Genomic DNA, 22,563 nt, shown 5'->3' with positions numbered 1-22,563 from the left:
AAGGTTCAAAAAGAAATAAATAATAAATCAAATTATGGGTGGATATATTGAACACATAAAGAGAATAGTGAAACAATAAAATTAAATAGCAGCTGAGGATGTAGAAGAAGTGGTGAAGATTTTGTCTTCTCTAAAGGAGGATAAAAACATAAGAATTTGTATTGGAGAAAAAAGTTGCAGTATGTTTGTCCCTAAGAAGGGAATAGAGGAACACAAGATTGATGTAGGTGGTCTGAAAACTATTCTAGATATTCAAGTGAATTTTGACAAGAATTCGATCAAAGTACAGTGAAAGTTCCTAAGGAAGAAACGAAGAAAAAGAAAGGTGGAGAAACAAAAAGGGAGAAGCATTAAGAAATGGATGAAGAAGAGAAGATAGACGGAAGAATAGACCACTCAATAGAAAAGAAGAAAGAAGAAATGATATTGAAAGAGAAAGAAACGATAGTAAGAAGAGTGTCTATAGGTGAAGGTTCCAATGTTCCTAGGTTTCTTTAATTCCAAATGAAATTTCAATTGATAGATACACTAGAGGCATTATAAGTACTGGTAATAGAAGGAAAATTATATTTGAACAAATTATCATCTCTCTAAATGTTTCACTTGGGTGATGTCTTTCATCATATAGCTAGAAAGAAGTATTTAATTGAACTAATTGAGGATATGTTGAAGTTTCTCTAAGAGAAAATTTTGTATGCTAAATTAGATGAATCCTTAATTGGTGAAGAGAAATTGTGAACTCTATTAGAGGTTTTGTAATGATATGATTTCATTCTTGAAGAAACTACTTCAAGTGATTTAGAGAAGAGGTTGATAGAAGACAGAGTGAATAAGTGTGTGCAAAGACACACAACCATCTAAAGGACGATATTGCAACATTATAATAGTTTTTTCATGCCTAGCTTGAATCCATAAGTAAAATTCAAAAGGATATAAAAAATCTTGAGGCTCATATTCTAGAGATATTTAAGTCTATTGATCTAAAAAAAATAAAAAAGAAAATACTAGAAAAGTAGAAAATTAGTATACAAATGTAAATCAATTGGTGGATCAGAAGGAGAATGTAAATAAATATTTTCAAATAATGGAATATTGTTGATATGCATCTCACAAGAATGGTGAAAATTTTTAAAGACTCTGTCAGTATCTAAGTTTGGAAGTTGTGAAGTTGCACAATAACTCATTTTGAAGATGGAGAGCTAGCTCAATGTTTTGATAATGTGGGAGTTGATTGGAGCTTTGGTTGGGCACAATTGAAGGTTATTTGTAAAGATACCATAATCCCTACCTTGCAAGATGTTTCTAAGATTAACTTTCGGTAAGATATTTTTTTGATCATGTATTTATGTAATAGTATGGGTGAAATTTTATTTTAGGTATTCTACTATTGAAGAGATCTTATAAATAGGGTGAGTTATGTATAGCACAGTGTTATATATTGTTCATGTGCCCTTTGTCCTTGATGTCAAAGGGGGAGAGATAAATGTTGGCTGAAGGTTTTCTATCAATGTCAAAGGGGGATATTGTTGTAAATATGGCTTTCATGTCATCATTGATGTCAAACTTATGGTTTGAATGATATTTTCTACATGGTGTAGTGATATATGGTTGTATAGATGTTGTGTGGATATATGTATTATGTTGATAAGCATATGTAAAAATTTAAATTAGTATATAATGATGCTCCTACAACTTTGATTGATGATTGTAATACTGTTATAGTGTTTCAACTATGTGTGACTATTTCAGTGAACAATCTGTCATACTCTTTTAGTCTAGTACAAGGTGGATATACCTTAGATGATTATTTGATTTATATAATAGTATTTTTGGATGTACATCCTCATTATATGTCATGCTCTTAGAAGACAAGGTGATCTAAAGTTGAAGATGTTCTTACCTACATTCATATTTAGGTAGTCTTGATAAGTGGCATGGAGGAATGTGTTGCATTCCTGATGTAGAGAAGGGTTTAGATATATATTCCTGATGTACTGCATAGTAGTGGTAAAGGTTTCTTCAGATGAATATTAAACTATAATCCACATTTTAATGCAGTACTCTTCTAGTTTAATCTTTTGATCTCATTTTTTTTTTAATGAACCTATGTATCTTACCCTGAAAAATTGATCTTTAGTTGAGCAAGTCCTCTCAGGGAAAATGAGATCCTTCGTAGTTAGCCTAAACATTGTAAATAGTTTCATATATATATAGTGAGTGTTATTCTCACCATGGTATTTTCCTCTTTGGGTTTTTCAAGTAAAAATCTTGGTGTTATATATTTTTGTCTTTGTGATTTCAATTATTTACATTCATGGATATGGTAGATATAATGAATGATAAATCTGATAAGTTTTAAGTGTAAGTTGATCTCCCCCCTCTCAACATCCGATAGTGTTCAACAACTTATAATAAATGTGAATGTTTTATTCTATCATTTTTAATAAAATATTGGAGTCTAATAATTCATTTCAATAAATTCTAAAGTAGAAAATAGTATTTGTTTACTTTCTATTTCTTTGAAGTAATTATATATATATATCTTTGCATTAATATTATCATCAAAGTTTTCCCTCATTTTTTCTTTGTTTTGTAATTTTATAAATTAATATATATTAAACAACAATTGAATATAAACATTATATGAAAAGTAAATTATTAGAAATTAAGTCATTCTATTTGATGTTAATAACAAATAAACAACATAAGTTTGTAACATTTTATTATAAAAATATTTGAAAATGGTCTAATATTCACAAATGTTCATCCGCTCTTGAAGGATAAGAATTCCTGCATACCTACATATATGCAACTAATAAAATGTTAATAATATTATAATTTAAATTATTTTAACATAATATAATATAAAAGGAAAAAAAAATGCCTTCCAAGCATCATGGTAGTGGCTTGTGGATTTGTCCCAGGGCTATCCTTGAAAATTGAATTATCCACAACCCTTAGACCATCAACACCTTTCACTTGAAATGTTTTGTCAATCACGTGATTAACTTCACACCCTCCATGGTAATGCCAAAGTGTTCGTACAGTATCTTTGCAAAAAAATTCCAAGGCATCTTTATCCAGTATATTTTGTGGCAATTTTGACCCTATGAATTGAAGCCCACTATTAAATGCAAATTCTTGGATAGAAGTTGTCATGGTAATATTTGACAATACCTTCATAGCAAGAATACATTCTTGTACATCAAATGGATGAGAAAAGTAATTATATCTTACAAATGGATTATCTTTGGGATTTTTTCTACTAAGTCGAAGCTCACCCCTTGATAAGGGAAATGTCACCTTGCTGAAGATAGCTCCTATATATTGATCATCTATAGAGTTTGGTTGCTGAAAATAGCTACCGCCCCAAATGTAGACATGGGAATTGTCTATTATACCCACTACTTGTGGTGTTTCAAATTCAAGTGCCTTAGCGGATTTCAAAATGATTCTTGTACATGGGGGATCTTGAATCATTTTCCCTACCGAGTTTAGATCTAACAATACAGTAATAAAAGAAGTTGAGGGCTACCCATAATTCTTGCTGATAAAATTACTTCACTCCATTGTCACAAATAGTTGATAAATACTTGATATAAGAGATTATCGATACTACTCATCAACTCAACACCATTAGCCTTCAATATTCCTGCAACATTGTTTTATAGACAAATAGTTGACAAATAGTTGATAAACACCACAAGTAGTGGGTATAATAGACAATTCCCATGTCTACATTTGGGGTGGTAGCTATTTTCAGCAACAAACCTCTATAGATGATAAATATATAGGAGCTATCTTCAGCAAGGTGTCATTTCCCTTATCAAGGGGTGAGCTTCGACTTAGTAGCAAAAATCCCAAAGATAATCCATTTGTAAGATATAATTACTTTTCTCATCCATTTGATTTTTTTTCATTCTTTAACTAATGTACCTTTATCTCACATCTTTCTAGATCTTGCATTGTAAATGCCACATGCTGCACTCCACTAACATGAATTCCTAGAATGTCTATCAACAAAGGAATAAATGATCTCACGACGAAATGTAGGAAAATTTGAAATTAAATAAATATATTTTTAAAATTATTGAATAAGAAAATATATTTTTTAATTATTAAAATAAAATTGTGTGAGTGAAAATGTGTGAATGAAACTAAACCTATTTAACAATCTAAGTACATAAAATCCATTCAAACACTCAAGACAAGGACAATTAAGAAGAAAAAATTAGATAAACAACCTAATAGAAATTAAAATGAAGACTCTAGATTTATCCTTTGATTTGATGGTCCCTTGATTTGATCTGTGCTTGCTGAATGGTAGATATCCGACAATGGTCCATGATAGTGAATGAAAGGTGTAAAGTAAGAAATATGTAATTCAAAATGCTCTGCTAAATGGATGTGGATGAGTAAAAGATGAGAAAATATTTATGCAATATGAAGTTATAAAAATGGAAATGGATGAACAATTATGCATTATGGAGGTATAAAAATGAAAAGTGGATGAACAAGGAAGGGAAATGGGAGGTTTAAATAGTCTAAAGGGAGAGATGGAGAGGGATGAGAGGAAGACAACTGTCCTTGAGAAGGGCAAGTGTCTTGCCTTCATTTCTCCCCATTTGAGACGGATGTTTTTGAACTTTTTATCCTTTCATTCAAATGATATAAGAATGGAATATTTTTGAGGTATTTTCATGCCATTTTTTGTGTAATTTTTTTTTTTAAATGACGACATTGTTTTTCTTTTATTGGCTTATGGATATTCCTTTTGCCTTCCTCCATTTCTATTTTTTTAAGGGCTGTTTTTTGAGATATGTTTGGAAAACTCATTAAATGAATTAATTTCCCTTTTGCATCTATAATTATTGTTTATGGAGGGTTTTTCGAGTATAATTTGGTCCTATACGGTTCTATTATTGTTTCCCTTCAGTTTCATAAAATTGTGATGTGTTTCATGAGGTTAGGGGGTGATTTGAGCACTCGGAAATAAAATAATTTGTTTATGAGACTTGAATTTTTAGTTTATGATGTTGTTTAAAGAATGTATATGGATCTATTTTCTTTATGTAATAAAGGTTACTGATGTCTTGTGAGGTCTTTTATGACCTCTTGATGCTTTCAGATGTTTTTTGGATGGATTCAACATGGAATGTGTACCTAAAAATGGACTTGGATTGGATTACTTGTATATGTGATGTTGTTATTATTCATGCGTATATATGGACTATTATGAATCATATTTTGATGCATTTTGATGTTGTACACCTAAGTCACTTGTATAGAACATTTAGTTAAGTACAATGTTCTACCATTGTGAGTTTGCTTGTAAGTCCCTAAAATGGCCCTTGTCTAAATTGTATCCTTGAGTTCCCTTGTATGTTAACCCTTGGGTATAGGTAGTTTCCCTCCTTTGGCTCCCTATTTTTTTTAGGGCCTTATGTCTATCTCATAGTATGGGGGGTGGGACTTCTAGTTCCACATGGTCGGGTGGTTGCCTATCTCCATCGGGTATCCATGTTCCTGTTCATACTGGATAATCTTAAAAGGACCAAGGTGAGTAAGAATGTATTCAAGGAACATAATTGCAATTCATATTGAACATCAAATGGTGGTTGTTGAAGAAAAGTTGTACTTGAGTGAGATGAGGAGGTAGTAGCTACTAGATAATCTTAAAAGGACCAAGGTGAGTAAATATGAATTCAAATATGGCTCCTAGATTACTTTTTGAGCTTTCATGTTTATGAATGAACTTCAAGAAAAACATAATTGTGTTTAGGGAAGTTCATCTCCTACTGAAGTACAAATCAAAGAAAACATTAGAGGGTTCAAAATAGATAACAAGGCATACAATAGAATATTCTCTAGCAAGTTAAAACAAAAATGATAGAATGCCAAAGGTACAGAGATTTCCTTCATTTGTGGTTTGGAAATACAAAGATGCATTCAGATTTCTAGTAAGTAGGGACAACTTTAATATTCTCACAGTAGAACCTAAAATAATATGGATTTTGAGCTTCCTTATGAAGTTTATGAAGAAGAAGTTTAGTTTTGTTTTAGTGGAAGAAATTGAAGAAAGGTTAGGAGAAGAGAAAATTGAGAAAGGACATGATAAAAGAATGGATAAACTATTTAAGGATGTTTTTTTGTAGAGAGTTTTTGAGGAATTTGATTAAAGAAGGATAAGATTTGTGTCTATCCTACCATTGGTAATATTGAGTTTTCCTAGAACCCCTATTAAGACTATGCCAATTGAGAAGAAGACCTCTAAAAAGAAACAAAATGCTACAAGAGAGAGATGATCTAGAACCTAAAGTTAAAGTGATGAAGGAGCATCCCTATTCGATGAGCAATCTTGCATCAACCAAAAATATTTCCTTTCAATTTTGTTCTTATTTAGTTCTTTGTGCAGTTTTTTGTGGTCTTACTGGTTGGTACCATGAGTCGCTTGTTCTTCATGGAAGATCTTATTTTTTAGTTTGTATATGGTTTCATGTGCTTGATTCAATATTTTCAGTTTATTTGGGTTCTTTTCCAGTCAGATATCACTTCCACTTGAGTGTTTCTAGGTCTTGAGATAGTTCTTGTGCTTACCAGTTGGTTTTCCTTCCTTATCGACATGATTTTTGGCATGTCGATTGATCTTGGGCCTTGTTCGATGTTCTTTGGCATGTGGTCAACCTTCCTGCTGAACCACATCACTTGGTTGTTATTTTCCAGAAAGATTTACCTAATTCTTAGGGCTGACCTAATTACATGTTTCATTTTCCTATATTGGTGAATGTTTCATGTTTTGACGAGTATAAATATGATGTTATGTATCATTTGTTGGGGGCAGAGTAATTAAAACTTAGAATAAGGATTGAGATTCACATGTTGTGATCTAGTTGATTCTTAGAGTCTCGGTTGGATTGTATCTAGCTTCAATCCTACATGTAACTGGTTAATTACTGAATGTTCTTTGATGATAATATGATGATAACTGGATGATTGCCAGAAACTCTAAGGCTTTATATAATCTATTTATGTGAAATTGTAATGTTTTCTTGCTGCTTTCGTTGTGTCTCTCTTGTTGCATAAGCCGATTGACTCTTTTGAGGGTTTTTTCTAGTTTTTGAGGCATTTGGTTAAAGAAGGATAAGATTTGTGTCTATCCTACCATTGGTAATATTGGGTTTGCCTAGAACCCCTATTAGGACTATGACAATTAAGAAGAAGACCTCTAAAAAGAAACAAAAGGCTACAAGAGAGAGATGATCAAGAACCTAAGTTAAAGTGACGTAGGAGCATCCCTGGCCGATGAGCAATCTTGCATCAACCAAAAATATTTCCTTTCAATTTTGTTCTAATTTAGTTCTTTCTACAGTTTTTTGTGTTCTTACCAGTTGGTACCGAGAGTTGCTTGTTCTTTGTGGCAGATCTTATTTTTCATTTTCTAGATGGTTTCATGTGCTTGATTCAATATTTTTTAGTTTATTTGGGTTCTTTTCCAGTCAGAATTCACTTTCGATGGAGTGTTTATGGTTTCTCATATAGTTCTTGTGGTTACCGGTTGGTTTTCCTTCATTACCGACGTGATTTTTGGCATGTGGCTCGATCTTGGGCCTTGTTTGAGGTTCTTTGGCATGTGGCCAACCTTCCTGCTAAACCACATCACTTGGTTGTTATTTTCTTGAAAGATTTACCTAATTCTTAGGGCCGACCTAATTACATGTTTCATTTTCCTGTATTGGTGAATGTTTTATGTTCTTGTGAGTATAAATATGATGTTATGTATCATTTGTAGGGGGAAGAGAAAGTAGAACTTAGAATAATGATTGATATTTGCATGTTGTGATATGGTTGATTCTTAGAGTCCTGGTTGGATTGTATCTGGCTTGAAGTCTGCATGTAACTAATTAATTACAAAATGTTCTTTGATGACAATATAATGATACACAAATGATTTCCAGAAGATCTAATGCTTTAAATGATCTATTTATGTGAAATTATTATATTTTCTTGCTGCTTTCATTGTGTCTCTATTGTTACATAGGTCGGTTGACTCTTTTGATGATTTTTAATAGTTATGGCTACACCAAGTGGTATCAGAGCTGGTTATGGACTGGCTAGTGGAAGAATTGTTTATAAACATTGACAGATTCCTTGAGGTGGATAGATTGCCGATTGGAGGCAGGTTGTGTGTGTGTTCAATAGATCATCGAGGGGAGGCAATTGAAACCGATAGTTATATTGCTGAGTTGAGGCAGTTCACCAGAGTGGATGGAAGAAGAGATGCCGACGAGGAGGATGAACTCCCAAAGTGTAGAGAATATTATGGAAGACTTCAAGATTGAAGTAACGAATAAGATCTCAAATGCTTTGGATGGTTTGCAGAGAAACCCTGATTTTGAGGATGAATGTGAGGAAGTTGCTCAAGAGCTTGAGGAAGCTGAAGGATCGGAGGATGAAAGAGAGGAAAGATTCCTAAGAGCATTGGAACAAGCAAGTAAAGTTCATAAAGTTGAGGTTTCCAAAATTTTCACAACACTGACCCTGGAGGATCTGATCAATTTGATCAGAGAGTTGGAGGAATACTTTGAGTTTGAGGATGTGAAGGACCCACAAAGAGTCCAATTGGAACATACCAATTTGAAAGGGCATGCTACCTTGTGGTGGAAACAATTGCAGAAAGAGAGTGTGGAGAATCATGATTTAAAGATCACTCGGGGGAGACAGATGGTTGCAAGATTGAGATCGGGAGACTATGAATTGGAATTGTTCAAGAAGTTGCAGAACTTGAAACAGAGAAACATGATTGTGAAGCAATACACTTAGGAATTATACAAGGTTGTGATCATATTTGGACATAGAGAGAGGGCTAGACAAAAGGTGGTGAGGTACATTAATGGACTTGCTTTGAACATTCAATATGAGATGAGTATGTGGAAGGTTTCCATAGTTGAAGAAGCTAACCAGTATTCTTTGAAGGCTAAGGAGAAGGTGAGAAGAAGACAACCGAATAAGGAAAAGGAGAAGTTCAAGATGACTCATAGTATCAAGACACCAATTAAAGAAGAGGAGTTAAAACCTAAGTGGAGTAAAGAACTAGAACAAAAGACACCAAGGAAAGGTATCAACAGTACCTGTAGATAATTTCCTGGCAAATGTTTCAAGTGTGGAGAAACTGGACATAGATTCTAAAAATGTAAGCAAGGAATGTCAATAAGTTTTGTGGCAAGTGAGGAACCAGGTGGTACTGGATCTGACTTTGCACCAGACCAAGGAGAATCTATTATGTTCAGAAGAAAGGATATCGAATCTACTCAGAGGAAGAGTCTTTTCCGGACTGTATGCGAATTAGGTGGTAAGTGTTGCAAGGTCATTGTATATAGTGGAAGTACTGATAATTTAGTATCTTAGAAGATGGTTGTGAAGCTTGGATTGAAGAGGCTTAAGCATCCTTGTCCTTATGAGGTGAGTTGGCTAGAAGATGATCAAGAGATAGAGATAAAGGAGAAGTGTTTGGTGAGTTTAAACATTAGGACTTTTAGAGATGAATTTTAATGTGATATTGTATCTATGAGTGTCTGTCATGTCTTGTTGGGAAAGCCTTAGCATTACGATAGAGGAGCTATTCATGAATGTAGAAGAATCCTAGTTACTCTTGAAAATGATGGCCATAAGTTCACATTGATTTCTTTTAAGGAGAAAGAGATGGAGGTGAATAATCTTAGTCCTTAGAAAAGTTGCAGTACTGAGAAACTGGTAGGAGAGGGTATACCAAAAGGTTTGAAAGAACTGGTTGTAGAGGTCATGCTGAAGATTTTAAAGAAAGATCTGGTAGAACCAGTTGCATTAATTATATCAGAGGGTGACATAAGTTTGCAGAAGCATTTGACATTTGAACCCAATAGACAGATGGACCCGAGTGACAAAGAGTTGACGATGACAAACTAGATAAAGTATTATGGTAGAACCAAATCAGAGTTGCAAAAGCTAACCCAATGTGGAGATCTGAAGAAAAGAAACATAAACCAATGGAATCAGAGGTTAGAGAAGCTGGTTGAGGCACTGAAAGAGTTAGAGAAGAGGTTCACAGACAAAAAACATATTTGGATCATAAATTAGCATCGGATGTTCATTCCAAATATTTTTATATGGTCATGAGTTGCATCTCGTGGAACATCTTTTTTCACATGGGTTGTCTGATGGAGGAGCATCATCGGTCGATGAGCAATCTTGCACCAACCAAAAATATTTCCTTTTAGTTTTATTCGTATTTAGTTATGTAGTGTCAGGAAATTACGACCCTAGCAAATGTCAACCATAACAGGGTCCTCATGCATGTGATTCAAATCCCTAAGCCTGATCACAAACTGGAGAATTTCTTGATGCTTGAAAACAACATCTTGCTTCCCCTCCGCACTGACTAGACTATATCCTCTCTTGCATAAAAGGTTAGGATAGGGGTGTTACACCCCTATCCCCTACTCCATTTTGGGGAAGGACCCTTTTTAAATTTGATTTGGAGGTTTCACATTGAACGGGAAGACTCCCCTAATGTCTGTCTACAAAGAAAAACTGGTCAATTAGCCCTAATTGACAAGCATTTAAGTTGCATCTCCCCTCCCATTTGACATAAGATCAAGAAGCATAACATAGATACATGAGATCGTGCATTCAAGCATTCCTTTCCAGCATTGAGCATTCTCAACTCTCCATTCAAGGCTAGGTGTTGCATTCAAGTCAAGGATTCGACCATTGAAGAGGAGATTCGTTCTAATATTAAATTCCACACAAGAAAAACTACCTACATTCTATCTACAACCTACCTTGAGTTGATTTAGATTACATTCTTTCATTTATATTTACTTGCAAGTACTTTCTTTCATCATTTGGTTAATTCAAAAATTGGGGTTTGACTTGAAGGCAACCCCTCAATCCCAACAACTTTCCCTCTCTTTTCTATGTGTAGGTGGCAGGTGCATAGTTGTACTTTCATATTTGGGCTCCATTTGTAGAAGCAAAAAAACTCTTTCCGTTTTGCAGATTTTTCAGAGGACCATGTACATTCCCGCCACGGTCCAAGCAACTTTTTCCCAAATTCATAGGGCGAGTTTGTTTCGACAGATTATTGCCAGATCCAGGTGCACAACCTCATTATATTCTTCTATCTTGAGTTATAATCAGATCTTTGTCACTTTTACACTTGATCATTAGTACACAATTCAATGAATTCAAATCTCAATATCAGAAGAGTGGATTCCCTTACCATCACTCAGAATTGTATCTCTTTCTATAGAGGTTGAATCTTGTGTATTTTCCTACCTCTTCCAATGTAATCCAGAAAATGTGTTTGAAGAGAAATCTGAAGTGAAAATTTTGCCTCTCCTTAGATGGAAGAAAAGCTTTCCTCTAGATCTCCATTATTCATCATTTTCCCAACATCACAAGTTATTTGTGCTATTTTCTATGTTCTTACAAGTTGGTACCAGTAGTTGCTTGTTCTTCATGGTGGATCTTATTTTTGGTTTCCATATGGTTTCATGTTCTTGATTATATATTTTGAGTTCATTTGGGTTCTTTTCTAGTCAGATATTGATTGACTATTTATGGGTTCTGAGACAGTTCTTGTGCTTATCAGTTGGCTTTCCTTCATTAGCGAGGTGATTGTTAGCATGTGGATCCATCTTGGGTCTTGTCTGATGTTCTTTGGCATGTGGCTGACCTTCTTGCTGAACCACATCACTTGGTTGTTATTTTCCAAAGAGATTTACCTAATACTTAGGGCCGACCTACTTACATGTTTCATTTTCCTGTATTGGTGAATGTAATCGTATGAGGCCAACCCGGATGTGTTTCGGTGGCTATAAATATGATGTTATGTATCATTTGTAGGGGGCAGAGAAAGTAGAACCTAGAATAAGGATTGAGATTCACATGTTGTGATTCACTTGATTCTTAGAGTCTTGGCTGGATTATTGTGGCTCTATTGCTACATAAGTCAGTTGACTCTATTGAGTGCTTTTACCAGTTATGATTGCACCATAAAGAATTTGAGTGAATCTCAAAAGATGATGCATAGAAAGATAAAATTATGATTAGAATAAAGACAAAGCAAATGGTGATTGAAGAAGAAGAAGAGCATGCAATTCCTTTGGCTAACAAGAAAAGATCTATGGTTTCTCTAGGAGAGACTCCTATAGGAATGAATAAAGAAATAAAAATGAAAGTACAAAAGCTGACTAAGAGGGAAGGAAAACCCAAAGGTGGTCCAAATTATTACCCACTTGATTTGGATAGCCTTCTAAGTGGAATATGAATGCATAAATAATTGTGGTTTATAGTAAATATGTATGATGAGTCTCATCTAGTGAATAAAGAAACTATAGAAAAGGTTGTGATTAGGTACTTGATTATTTTTACAAAAATTAGTGATATTAAAGAGATACTACCCAAAAGTTTGATATAAATCTTCATAGAAAAGAGAAAGAATGTAGTAAAAAAGGAGAATAACATAAGGGCAAGTGCTATTGATAATTTTTGCTCCTACTTATTCTAGAAGCAAGAAGTAAAATTCCATAAATTCTTAGTGCAAGGTTCAAAAATAAATAAATGGTAAATCAAATTATGGGTGGATATATTGAAGACCTAAAGATAATAGTGAAACAACCAAATGATATAGTAGTTGAGGATGTAGAAGAAGTGGTGAAGATTTTGTATTCTCCAAAGGAGGATAAAAACACAAGAATTTGTAGTGGAGAAACAAGTGGCAGTATGTTTGTCCCTAAGAAGGGAATAGAGGAACACAAGATTGATGTAGGTGGTCTGGAAACTATTCTAGATATTCAAGTGAATTTTGATAAGAATTTGGTCAAAGCGCAATGAAATTTCCTAAGGAAGAAACGAAGAAAAAGAAAGATGTATAAAAAAAAAGGGAGAAGCATTAACAAATAGATGAAAATGAGAAGATAGACAGAAGAATAGACCATGCAATAGAAAAGAAGAAAGAAGAAATGATCTTGAAGGAGAAAGAAAAGACAATAAGAAGAGTGTCTATAGGTGAAGCTTCCAATATTCCCCTGTTTCTTTAATTCTAGATGAAATTTCAATTGATAGATACACTAGAGGCATTATAAGTACTAGTAACAGAAGGAAAATTATATTTGAACAAATTATCATCTCTCTAAATGTTTCACTTTGGTGATGTCTTTCATCATATAGCTATAAACAAGTATTTAATTGAACTAATTGAGGATATGTTGAAGTTTCTCTAAGAGAATGTTTTTTATTCTAAATTAGATGAATCCTTAATTGGTGAAGAGAAATTGTGAACTCTATTAGAGGTTTTGTAATGATACGATTTCATTCTTGAAGCAACTACCTCAAGTGACTTAGAGAAGAGGTTGATAGAAGACGGAGTGAATAAGTGTGTGCAAAGACACACAACCATCTAAAGGACGATATTGTAGCATTTGAGTAGAGTGTAGATAGTGTGAGACAAGTATACAAGTTTTTTCACGCCCAGCTTGAATCCAAAAGTAAAATTCAAAAGGATATAAAAACTCTTGAGGCTCGTATTCTAGAGATATTTAAGTCTATTGATCTTAAAAAATATGAAAATGAAAATGCTAGAAAAGTAGAAAATTAGTATACAAATGTAAATCAATTGGTAGATCAGTAAGAGAATGTAAATAAATACTTTTTTCAGATAAAGGAATATTGTTGATATGCATGTCATAGGAATGGTGAAAATTTTGAAAGACTCTATCAGTATCTAAGTTTGGAAGTTGTAAAGTTGCACAACAACTCATTTTGAAGATGGGGAGCTAGCTCACAGTTTTGATAATGTGGGAGTTGATTGTAGCTTTGCTTGGGCACAATTGAAGGTTATTCATAAAGATATGATAATCCCTACCATGCAAGATGTTTAGATGAACTTTCAGTAATATATTTTTTTGATTGTGTATTTATGTAATAGTATGGGTGAAATTTTATTTTAGGTATTCTACTGTTGAAGACATCCTATAAATAGGGTGAGTTATATAGACAACACAACGTTATATATTTTTCATGTGCCCTTTGTCCTTGATGTCAAAAGAGGAGAGATAAATGTTGGCTCAAGGTTTTCTATCAATGTCAAAGGGGGATATTGTGTTAAATATAGATTTCATGTCATCATTGATGTCAAACTTGTGGTTTGAATGATATTTTCTACATGGTGTAGTGATATATGGTTATACAGATGCTGTGCGGCTATATCTATAATGTTGATAAGCATATATAAACATTTAAAGTAGTATATAATGATGCTCCTACAACTTTGATTGATGAGTGTATATACTGGTATAGTGTTTCAACTATGTGTGACTATTTCATTGAACAATATGTCATACTCTTTAGTCTAGTACATGGTGGATATACCTTAGATGATTATTTGATTTATATAATAGTATTTTTGGATGTACATCCTTATTATATGTCATGCTCTTAGAAGACTAGGTGATCGAATGTTGAAGATGTTCTTACCTACATTCATATTTGGGTAGTCTTGAGAAGTGGCATGGAGGAATATGTTGCATTCCTAATGTAGAGAAGGGTTCAGAAATACATTCCTGATGTGCTGCATAGTAGTGGTAAAGGTTGTTTCAGATGAGTATTAAACTATAATCTGCATTTTAATGCAGTACTCTTCTAGTTGAATCTTTTGATCTCATTGTATTTGAATGAGCTTACTATCTTACTCTGAAAATTTGATCTCAGGGGCAATGAGTTGCTTCGTAGTTAGCGAAAACATTGTAATTAATCTCAAAGATATATTGTGAGTATGATTCTCACCATGGTTTTTTCCTCTTTGTGTTTTTCAAGTAAAAGTCTTGGTGTTATATATGTTTGTCTTTGTGATTTCAATTATTTACATTCATGGATATGGTAGAAATAATGAATGCTAAATCTGATCAAGTTTTAAGTGTAAGTTGATCTCCCCCCTCTCAACATCCGATAGTGTTCAACAACTTATAGTAAATGTGAATGTTTTATTCTATCATTTTTAATAAAATATAGTAGTCTAATAATTCATTTCAAAAAAATTTAGAGAAGAAAATAGTATTTTTTTAAATCCTATTTCTTTGAAGTAATTATATCTATATCTTTGCATAAATATTATCATCAAAGTTTTCCCTCATTTTTTCTTTGCTTTGTAATTTTGTAATTTAATATATATTAAACCACAATTGAATATAAACATTATATGAAAAGTAAATTATTAGAAATTAAATCATTCTATTTGATGTCAATAGCGAATAAACAACATAAGTTTGTGACATCTTATTATAAAAATATTTGAAAATGGTCTAATATTCACAAATGTTCATCCGCTCTTGAAGGATACGAATTCCTGCATACCTACACATATGCAATTAAAAAAATGTTAATAATATTATAATTTAAATTATTTTTATATAATATAATATAAAAGGACAAACAATACCTTCCAAGCATCATGATAGTGGCTTGTGGATTTGTCCCAGGGCTATCCTTGAAAATGGAATTATCCACAACCCTTAGACCATCAACACCTTTCACTTGAAATGTTCTGTCAATCACATGATTAACTTCACACCCTCCATGGTAATGCCAAAGTGTTCCTACGGTATCTTTGCAAAAAATTTCCAAGGCATCATTATCCAGTATATTTTGCGGCAATTTAGACCCTATGAATTGAATTCCAGTATTAAATGCAAATTCTTGGATTGAAGTTGTCATGGTAATATTTGACAATACCTTCAAAGCAAGAATACATTCTTGTACATCAAATGGATGAGAAAAGTAATTATATCTTACAAATGGATTATCTTTGGCATTTTTGCTACTAAGTCGAAGCTCACCCCTTGATAAGGGAAATGCCACCTTGCTGAAGATAGCTCCTATATATTGATCATCTATAGAGTTTTTTTGCTGAAAATAGCTACCACCCCAAATGTAGACATGGGAATTGTCTATTATACCCACTACTTGTGGTGTTTCAAATTCAAGTGCCTTAGCGGATTTCAAAATGATTCTTGTACATGGGGGATCTTGAATCATTTTCCCTACTGAGTTTAGATCTAACAATACAGTAATGTTCAATTTATCAAGTTGTTCTAATGGGCCAATTCCACTTAATAAAAGAAGTTGAGGGCTACCTATACTTCCCGCTGATAAAATTACTTCATTCCATTTTGACAAATAGTTGATAAATACTTGATATAAGAGATTATCAACGCTAGTCATCAACTCAACACCATTAGCCTTCAATATTCCTGCAACATTGTTTTATAGACAATATTAATATTCTAATGTAACTTAAAATATTGTCATAATAGCATAGATTTAATTTAATTTTAGAAAATGGTAAAGTTGAATAAATAAAAAAAATGAAAAAATAAGAAAAATACAAACAATATAATTATATTGTTAAAACTATATGTGAAGAGAATTATTATTCTAATTAATACATTTTTAACAATATAAAATTATTATTCTTTTCAAAATATAGGTATATCTAAAACCATTAAACTGATTTGATTAATATTTAGGGAAAGAGGGGCTCACGCCAATACTGAAAAAAGGAAAGCACAAAAGTGAAAGTGCAAGCGTACCTGACGACGAGTCAAAGAGGACTCTGGTGGCTGTAGCATTCAGAAGAACCACAATGTTATCTGGATTTGCATATTGCAGAAGATCTGCAGCTGTGTGTCTCCTTCCCTCGTTGTCAAAGGTCGAAGCACTGAACTTGGTTCCCTCCAAATGATCCAGAGTATACCCATTGTAAGGAAGCACTCCAGATTCCAAAAGTGCATCCTTCACAGCAGAATTCCAACGGAAAATCTTGTCTGGTTTGAAGGCCATCAACTTCTCCACCCATTCGTACGACTCATTCACAAGTTTCTCATCCCACTCCATCTCTCGAATGAATTCTGAACTTGCCCTGCTGTAGAAACCAGCGTTAATGGCTGATCCACCTCCCAGGACTCTTCCCCTTACCGACCGCACTCCCTCCTCTGAGACAAATCCTTGCATGACATAAGGCAACTCGTTGGGATCCTCCGAAGCCTTGAATACGCCTTTATTGTCTGCAGTGTCAGGATTTCCATAAGGGGAATCTCCTCTTTCCACTAAAAGAACAGAATAGTGCTGTGACAGAGTTGCAGCGAGAGGACACCCTGCTGTGCCTCCTCCAATCACAATGTAATCATATGTTCTTGCAGCTGCCTTTTCAGCGTCAAATGTCATAAAAGGATATGGGTATTCTGCAAACGCCAAACACAAAACAACTCACATTACTATATTACATACCAAACTTAAAAAGCATTGTAATTTTTATACGCATCCTTCATATAAAACATTGAAATTTGAAATGAAATACTGAAAGAATGCACTCACCCAATTTCTGCGTTGCCACCGCTGAACAGTGGAGGTCATTATGATTTGTGAAAAGCAGCAGGCATGAAATGAGACAGAAGAGAATCTCCATACTCACTAGTTGATCTAACCCCTCGTATAGACTTGAAATTGAAATCGATCTGATTCCTCTTAAATAGTTTCACTTCTCTTAATCGTAATTTCAATTAACTCAAATTATAAATGATCACGGACACTTGAATTTTTTAATTAGATACCATGCAACTACTTTTAACGTAAGACTCCTTGAGTCGGTCACCAACCCTGGACATTCCATTTGGCTGGTATGCCATTAATTTCAACCTAAGACTACTTTTGTGTATTGCATGCCAATAATTTCAAAGAAAGATTTATTTTATTTCTATTGGCTCAGACAAAAAATATCATTTTTAAAATATCATTTTTTTTATTTCTATTGGCTCAGACAAAAAATAGTCGGTAGAATTTTTATTTATTTTTCCATAAAATAACATATTTATCTCTTCATTAATGATATTGATATGACCAATGTACTAAATCAATTATAAATTTATTTTTTTACAACTTTATGTATTTGATTCAATTTAAATACAATAACCATTCGTACAAAAAAAATCAAACCCAATGGTTGTTTGCACTAGAGATTTAATACTGTATTGGTAATAGTGGATTTCATCGTACATATATATTAAGGGCTGCGTCTATTCTGGCTCCAAAACGGACCTTTCGTACAACGTGTTTGGGACAGGTTAGTCAATTGCAGTTGTTAATTACAAAATCGAGGATGTAAAGCATGCGAGTAACACGCGTGTTAGTCAATCCATACTGGTATTTTGGAACCAGAATATATGCGTCCTATATTAAGATACAACTGACACTTCGGATTCCATGGCTTATACATAACAAATCATTATGATCAACTACTTTTAAATGTAAGAGCAAGTATTAAATTTATTAAACACACATACTGCCAATTATAAATCTAAAGGGAAAGTAGGTTATTAAGTTAATCAATTTTTTTAAAACGAATTTTAGAATGCTTAATATATATATATATATATATATATATATATATATATATATATATATATATATATATATATATATATATATATATATATATATAAATATAAATATGTGTGATTAAAATATAATATTATTTAATTTTAAATTCTTTTATTTTCTTCATTTTACTTTTTAAGATGCTTGTTGATAAATTCTAATTATGCAATAACAGATTTATTTTTAATTTTTTTTAATTTTAAATATGTTTGGTTAATTATATAATTTAAAAAAATTTATTTATAAATTTATCTAAAAGTTATAGTTTAATTTTTTTTTGTTCTTTACTTATTTTGAAGTTATGCTTTTATTAAATATTAACATTTTGATATCTAAAGGTTGTCAAATTGAAGGTAAAACATAAAAGCCTTTATTAATAGGTAATTATCATGTTTCTGTTTTTGCTTTAGGCTTTAAAAATGGTTCTATGATTGAACATAAGGGAGCCTTTAGAATTAATCATGTAATATTCATTGTTTAATGCATTATATTGTGTGAAGTTTATTGTATAAATAGTTTACAAAAATACATATAGTTGTTTTTCCCAAAAAAATTATTAAATTTAAATCAAATTTTAAAAATAAAGCAATTATATATTATCTTAAAAACAATTCAATATTTTGATAGTATTTATTGTAATGGTGATTATATATTTCTTTCCTTCTTCCTATTTATCTTTATCTCTAATTTTATCTAGTCTAAACTCACCGCGCCAATGGCAAGAACTTGATGCTTTGTGTCTCTTGTTTTAGCTTAAAAAATTTCTAGGTCAATAAATTGGATCATAATAGATAACAACATCATAATTCTTTCATGTATTGATAAATATAAGGATTTTTATTGAAGGTGGCAAATTTGATATCATGTGAAATTTTTGAATCAAACAATCAATGACTTCTTTATCAATAGATTGATCCTAATAGCAATATCCCAATTTTTCAAGGAGTGTTTTATATTTAATTATTTTATGAATTGATAAGTATAAAGAATTTCTTCAGAATGTCAAATAATATTTTAATGTGTGATTTTTGAGTCAGAGAATGAATAATTGTATATCAATAAATTGTATCATGATAGCAACATCATAATCATTTTATGTATGTTTTATTTTTAAAATTATCAGAAAGAAAGAATGTGCAACCAAAAATTTTCCTTTGTCTTTTCAAAATCATTGAATACAAATAACATTTTTTAGTCATTATTATTTAATTGTTTTAAGATTTATTTAGAATTGAAGTAATTTTTTATTTTAATTTTTGAAAGATAGACTTTTTTGTTTTTAATAACAAGGTGGACATTTGCGTTCTTTATTAACCCCATTTCTATGCACTTAGCCCACCAACATATTAAAAGTTTCTTCATTATCTAATGACGATCTATCTAGGTATAATAATGAATCTCTTGGTAAAATTGTGTAATCAATTATGTCTATTAATTTAACAATCTTAAATATTATTTATAAATAAATGTTTGCCCTTATTTTTTATAGTAGATGGTGTACACCCTATAGTTTAGAAAAATAATATTCGAAATTTATATATTGTGTAGTACTGATCTATATAAACATAAAAATAAATTTCTTTTGAATAAATTTTGATTATAAATTTAATTGTCTTAAATGTTGTGGAATAAAATTACCACTAATATAATAGAAATTTCTATATTGTATGATAATTGTCAATCTAGATACAATGATTGATTTCTTTAAAAAATAATTAATATCAATGTTCCCACTGTGTAACAAAATCATTTCATTAGTTAAAGAATGTAAAAAAATCTAGTTAGAAGGAGAAGAGTCGAGGAGCGCTTTTTCTAAAGGGCTCAACTTGTCTTAGTGCCTATTCTTCGACCATTCATTTTACCTCCTTTAATTCCTCATTCAATTTGAAAGGTACGCAACTTCCTTAATATATTTTACTATGATATTTGAACAACCTTAGGTCCGACTTTATTAAAGGCACCTATGTTAAAAATGGCATTTACCCTTATTAATGCCATAATGTTTTTTCCTGGTTTATTATAGGGATAAGTACTTAAAATCTTAAGTATCATATTTAAGCCTACAGATTATATGGAAGTGTGGGATAGACTACCCAGCGAATGAAATATTTTTTAAATACAAACTTATTAAGAAGTGTTTTGCATTCAATTGTTTCCACTTATTTAGTCAATCATCATATAGAATTACAAACTTTTAACAAAAAAATTTATTGTCTTAATCTATTTTTTAAATTAAATAATTATAAAAACCATTTTTCTTTGTTTTTATTGGTTCATATTACACACAATTTAAGTAGAAAATTATTATTTGTTTTTTAAATATACTTAATTTATTTCTATTTGATATGTCCAATCTTATAAAGATATATTATCCAACCTTATTTTGTAGTGATGTACCTTTATCTCACAACTTTCTAGATCTTGGATTGTAAATGCCACACCCCGCACTCCACTGCCATGAATTCCTAGAATTTCTATCAACAAAGGAATAAATGATCTCACAACGAAATTTAGAAAGATTTTAAATTAAATAAATATATTTTAAAAATTATTGGATAAGAAACTATATTTTGTATTATTAAAATAAAAAATGTGTGAATGAAATTAAAGCTATTTAACAATCTAATTACACAAAATCCATTCGGACACTCAAGACTAGGACAATTAAGAAGGAAAATTAGTTAAACAACCTAATAGAAATTAAAATGAAGGCTCTAGATTTATCCTTTGATTTGATGGTCCCTTCATTTGATGTGTGCTTGTTGAATGGTAGATACTCGACTATGCTCCATGATAGTGAATGAAAGGTGTAAACTAAGAAATATGTGATTCAAAATGCTATGCTAAATGGATGTGGATGAGTAAAAGATGAGAAAATATTTATGAAATATGAGGTTATGAAAATGGAAATGGATGAATAATTATGCATTATGGAGGTATGAAAATGAAAAGTGGATGAATAAGGAAGGAAAATGGGAGGTTTAAATAGGCTAAAGGGAGAGATGGAGAGGGATGAGAGGAAGACAACTATCCTTGAGAAGGGCAAGTGTCTTTCCTTCATTTCTCCTCATTTGAGACGGGTTTTTTTTGAACTTTTTATCCTTTCATTCAAATGATATTGGAATGGAATATTTTTGAGGTATTTTCATGTCATTTTTTGTGTATTCATTTTTTTTTTAAATGATGACATTGTTTTTCTTTGATTGGCTTATGGATGTTCCTTTTGCCTTCCTCCATTTTGATATTTTTAACGGTTGGTTTTGGAGATATGTTTGGAAAACTCATTAAATGAGATCGTTTCCCTTTTGCATCTATAATTATTGTTTACGGAGGGTTTTTCGAGTATAATTTGGTCCTATATGGTTTTATTATTGTTTCCCTCCAGTTTCATAAAATTGTGATGAGTTTTATGAGGTTAGGAGGTGATTACTTGAATTTTTAGTTTATGATGTTGTTTAAAGAATGTATATGGACCTATTTTATTTATGTGATAAATGTTATTGATGTCTTGTGAGGTATTTTATGACCTCTTGATGCTTTGAGTTGTTTTTTGGATGGATTCAAGATGGAATGTGTACCTAAAAATGGACTTGGATTGGATTACTTATATATGTGATGTTGTTACTATTCATGGGTATATATGGACTATTATGAATCATATTTTGATGCATTTTGATGTCTTACACCTATGTCACTTGTATAGAACCATTAGGTAAGTATAGTGTTCTACCCTTGTGAGTTTGCTAGTAAGTCCCTAAAATGGCCCTTGTGTAAATTGTATCCTTGAGTTCCCTTGTATGTTAACCCATGGGTATAGGTAGTTTCCCTCCTTTGGCTCCCTATTTTTTTGAGGGCCATATGTCTATCTCCTAGCATGGGGGGTGGGACTTCAGGTTCCACATGGTCGGGTGGTTTCCTATCTCCATCGGGTATCCATGTCCTTGTTTATACTAGATAATCTTAAATGGACTAAGGTGAGTAAGTATGTATTAAAGGAACACAATTGAAATTCATATTGAACATCAAATTGTAGTTGTTGAAGAGAATTTTTACTTGAGTGAGATGATGAGGTAGTAGCTACTAGTTAATCTTAAA

At 32.0% G+C, this 22,563-nt stretch overlaps 1 protein-coding gene across 1 annotated transcript; it reads right to left on the bottom strand.

Moving 5' to 3' along the window:
• Positions 1-15,247: 15,247 nt before the first annotated feature.
• On the bottom strand, positions 15,248-17,545 carry LOC131039871 ((R)-mandelonitrile lyase-like). The gene is made up of 4 exons (XM_057972724.2): positions 17,410-17,545; positions 16,626-17,276; positions 15,476-16,286; positions 15,248-15,390 (listed from the first exon to the last, which is right to left on the bottom strand). The coding sequence occupies exons 1-4, from the start codon at positions 17,498-17,500 to the stop codon at positions 15,339-15,341; spliced, it is 1,605 nt and encodes a 534-aa protein (XP_057828707.2). The 5' UTR covers positions 17,501-17,545; the 3' UTR covers positions 15,248-15,338.
• Positions 17,546-22,563: the final 5,018 nt, after the last annotated feature.

Source organism: Cryptomeria japonica, unplaced genomic scaffold (genome assembly GCF_030272615.1).
Source record: "Cryptomeria japonica unplaced genomic scaffold, Sugi_1.0 HiC_scaffold_1097, whole genome shotgun sequence".
NCBI lineage: Eukaryota > Viridiplantae > Streptophyta > Pinopsida > Cupressales > Cupressaceae > Cryptomeria > Cryptomeria japonica.
The sequence above is the reverse complement of the archived record's forward strand: the minus strand, read 5'-3'. Positions and strand labels throughout refer to the sequence as shown.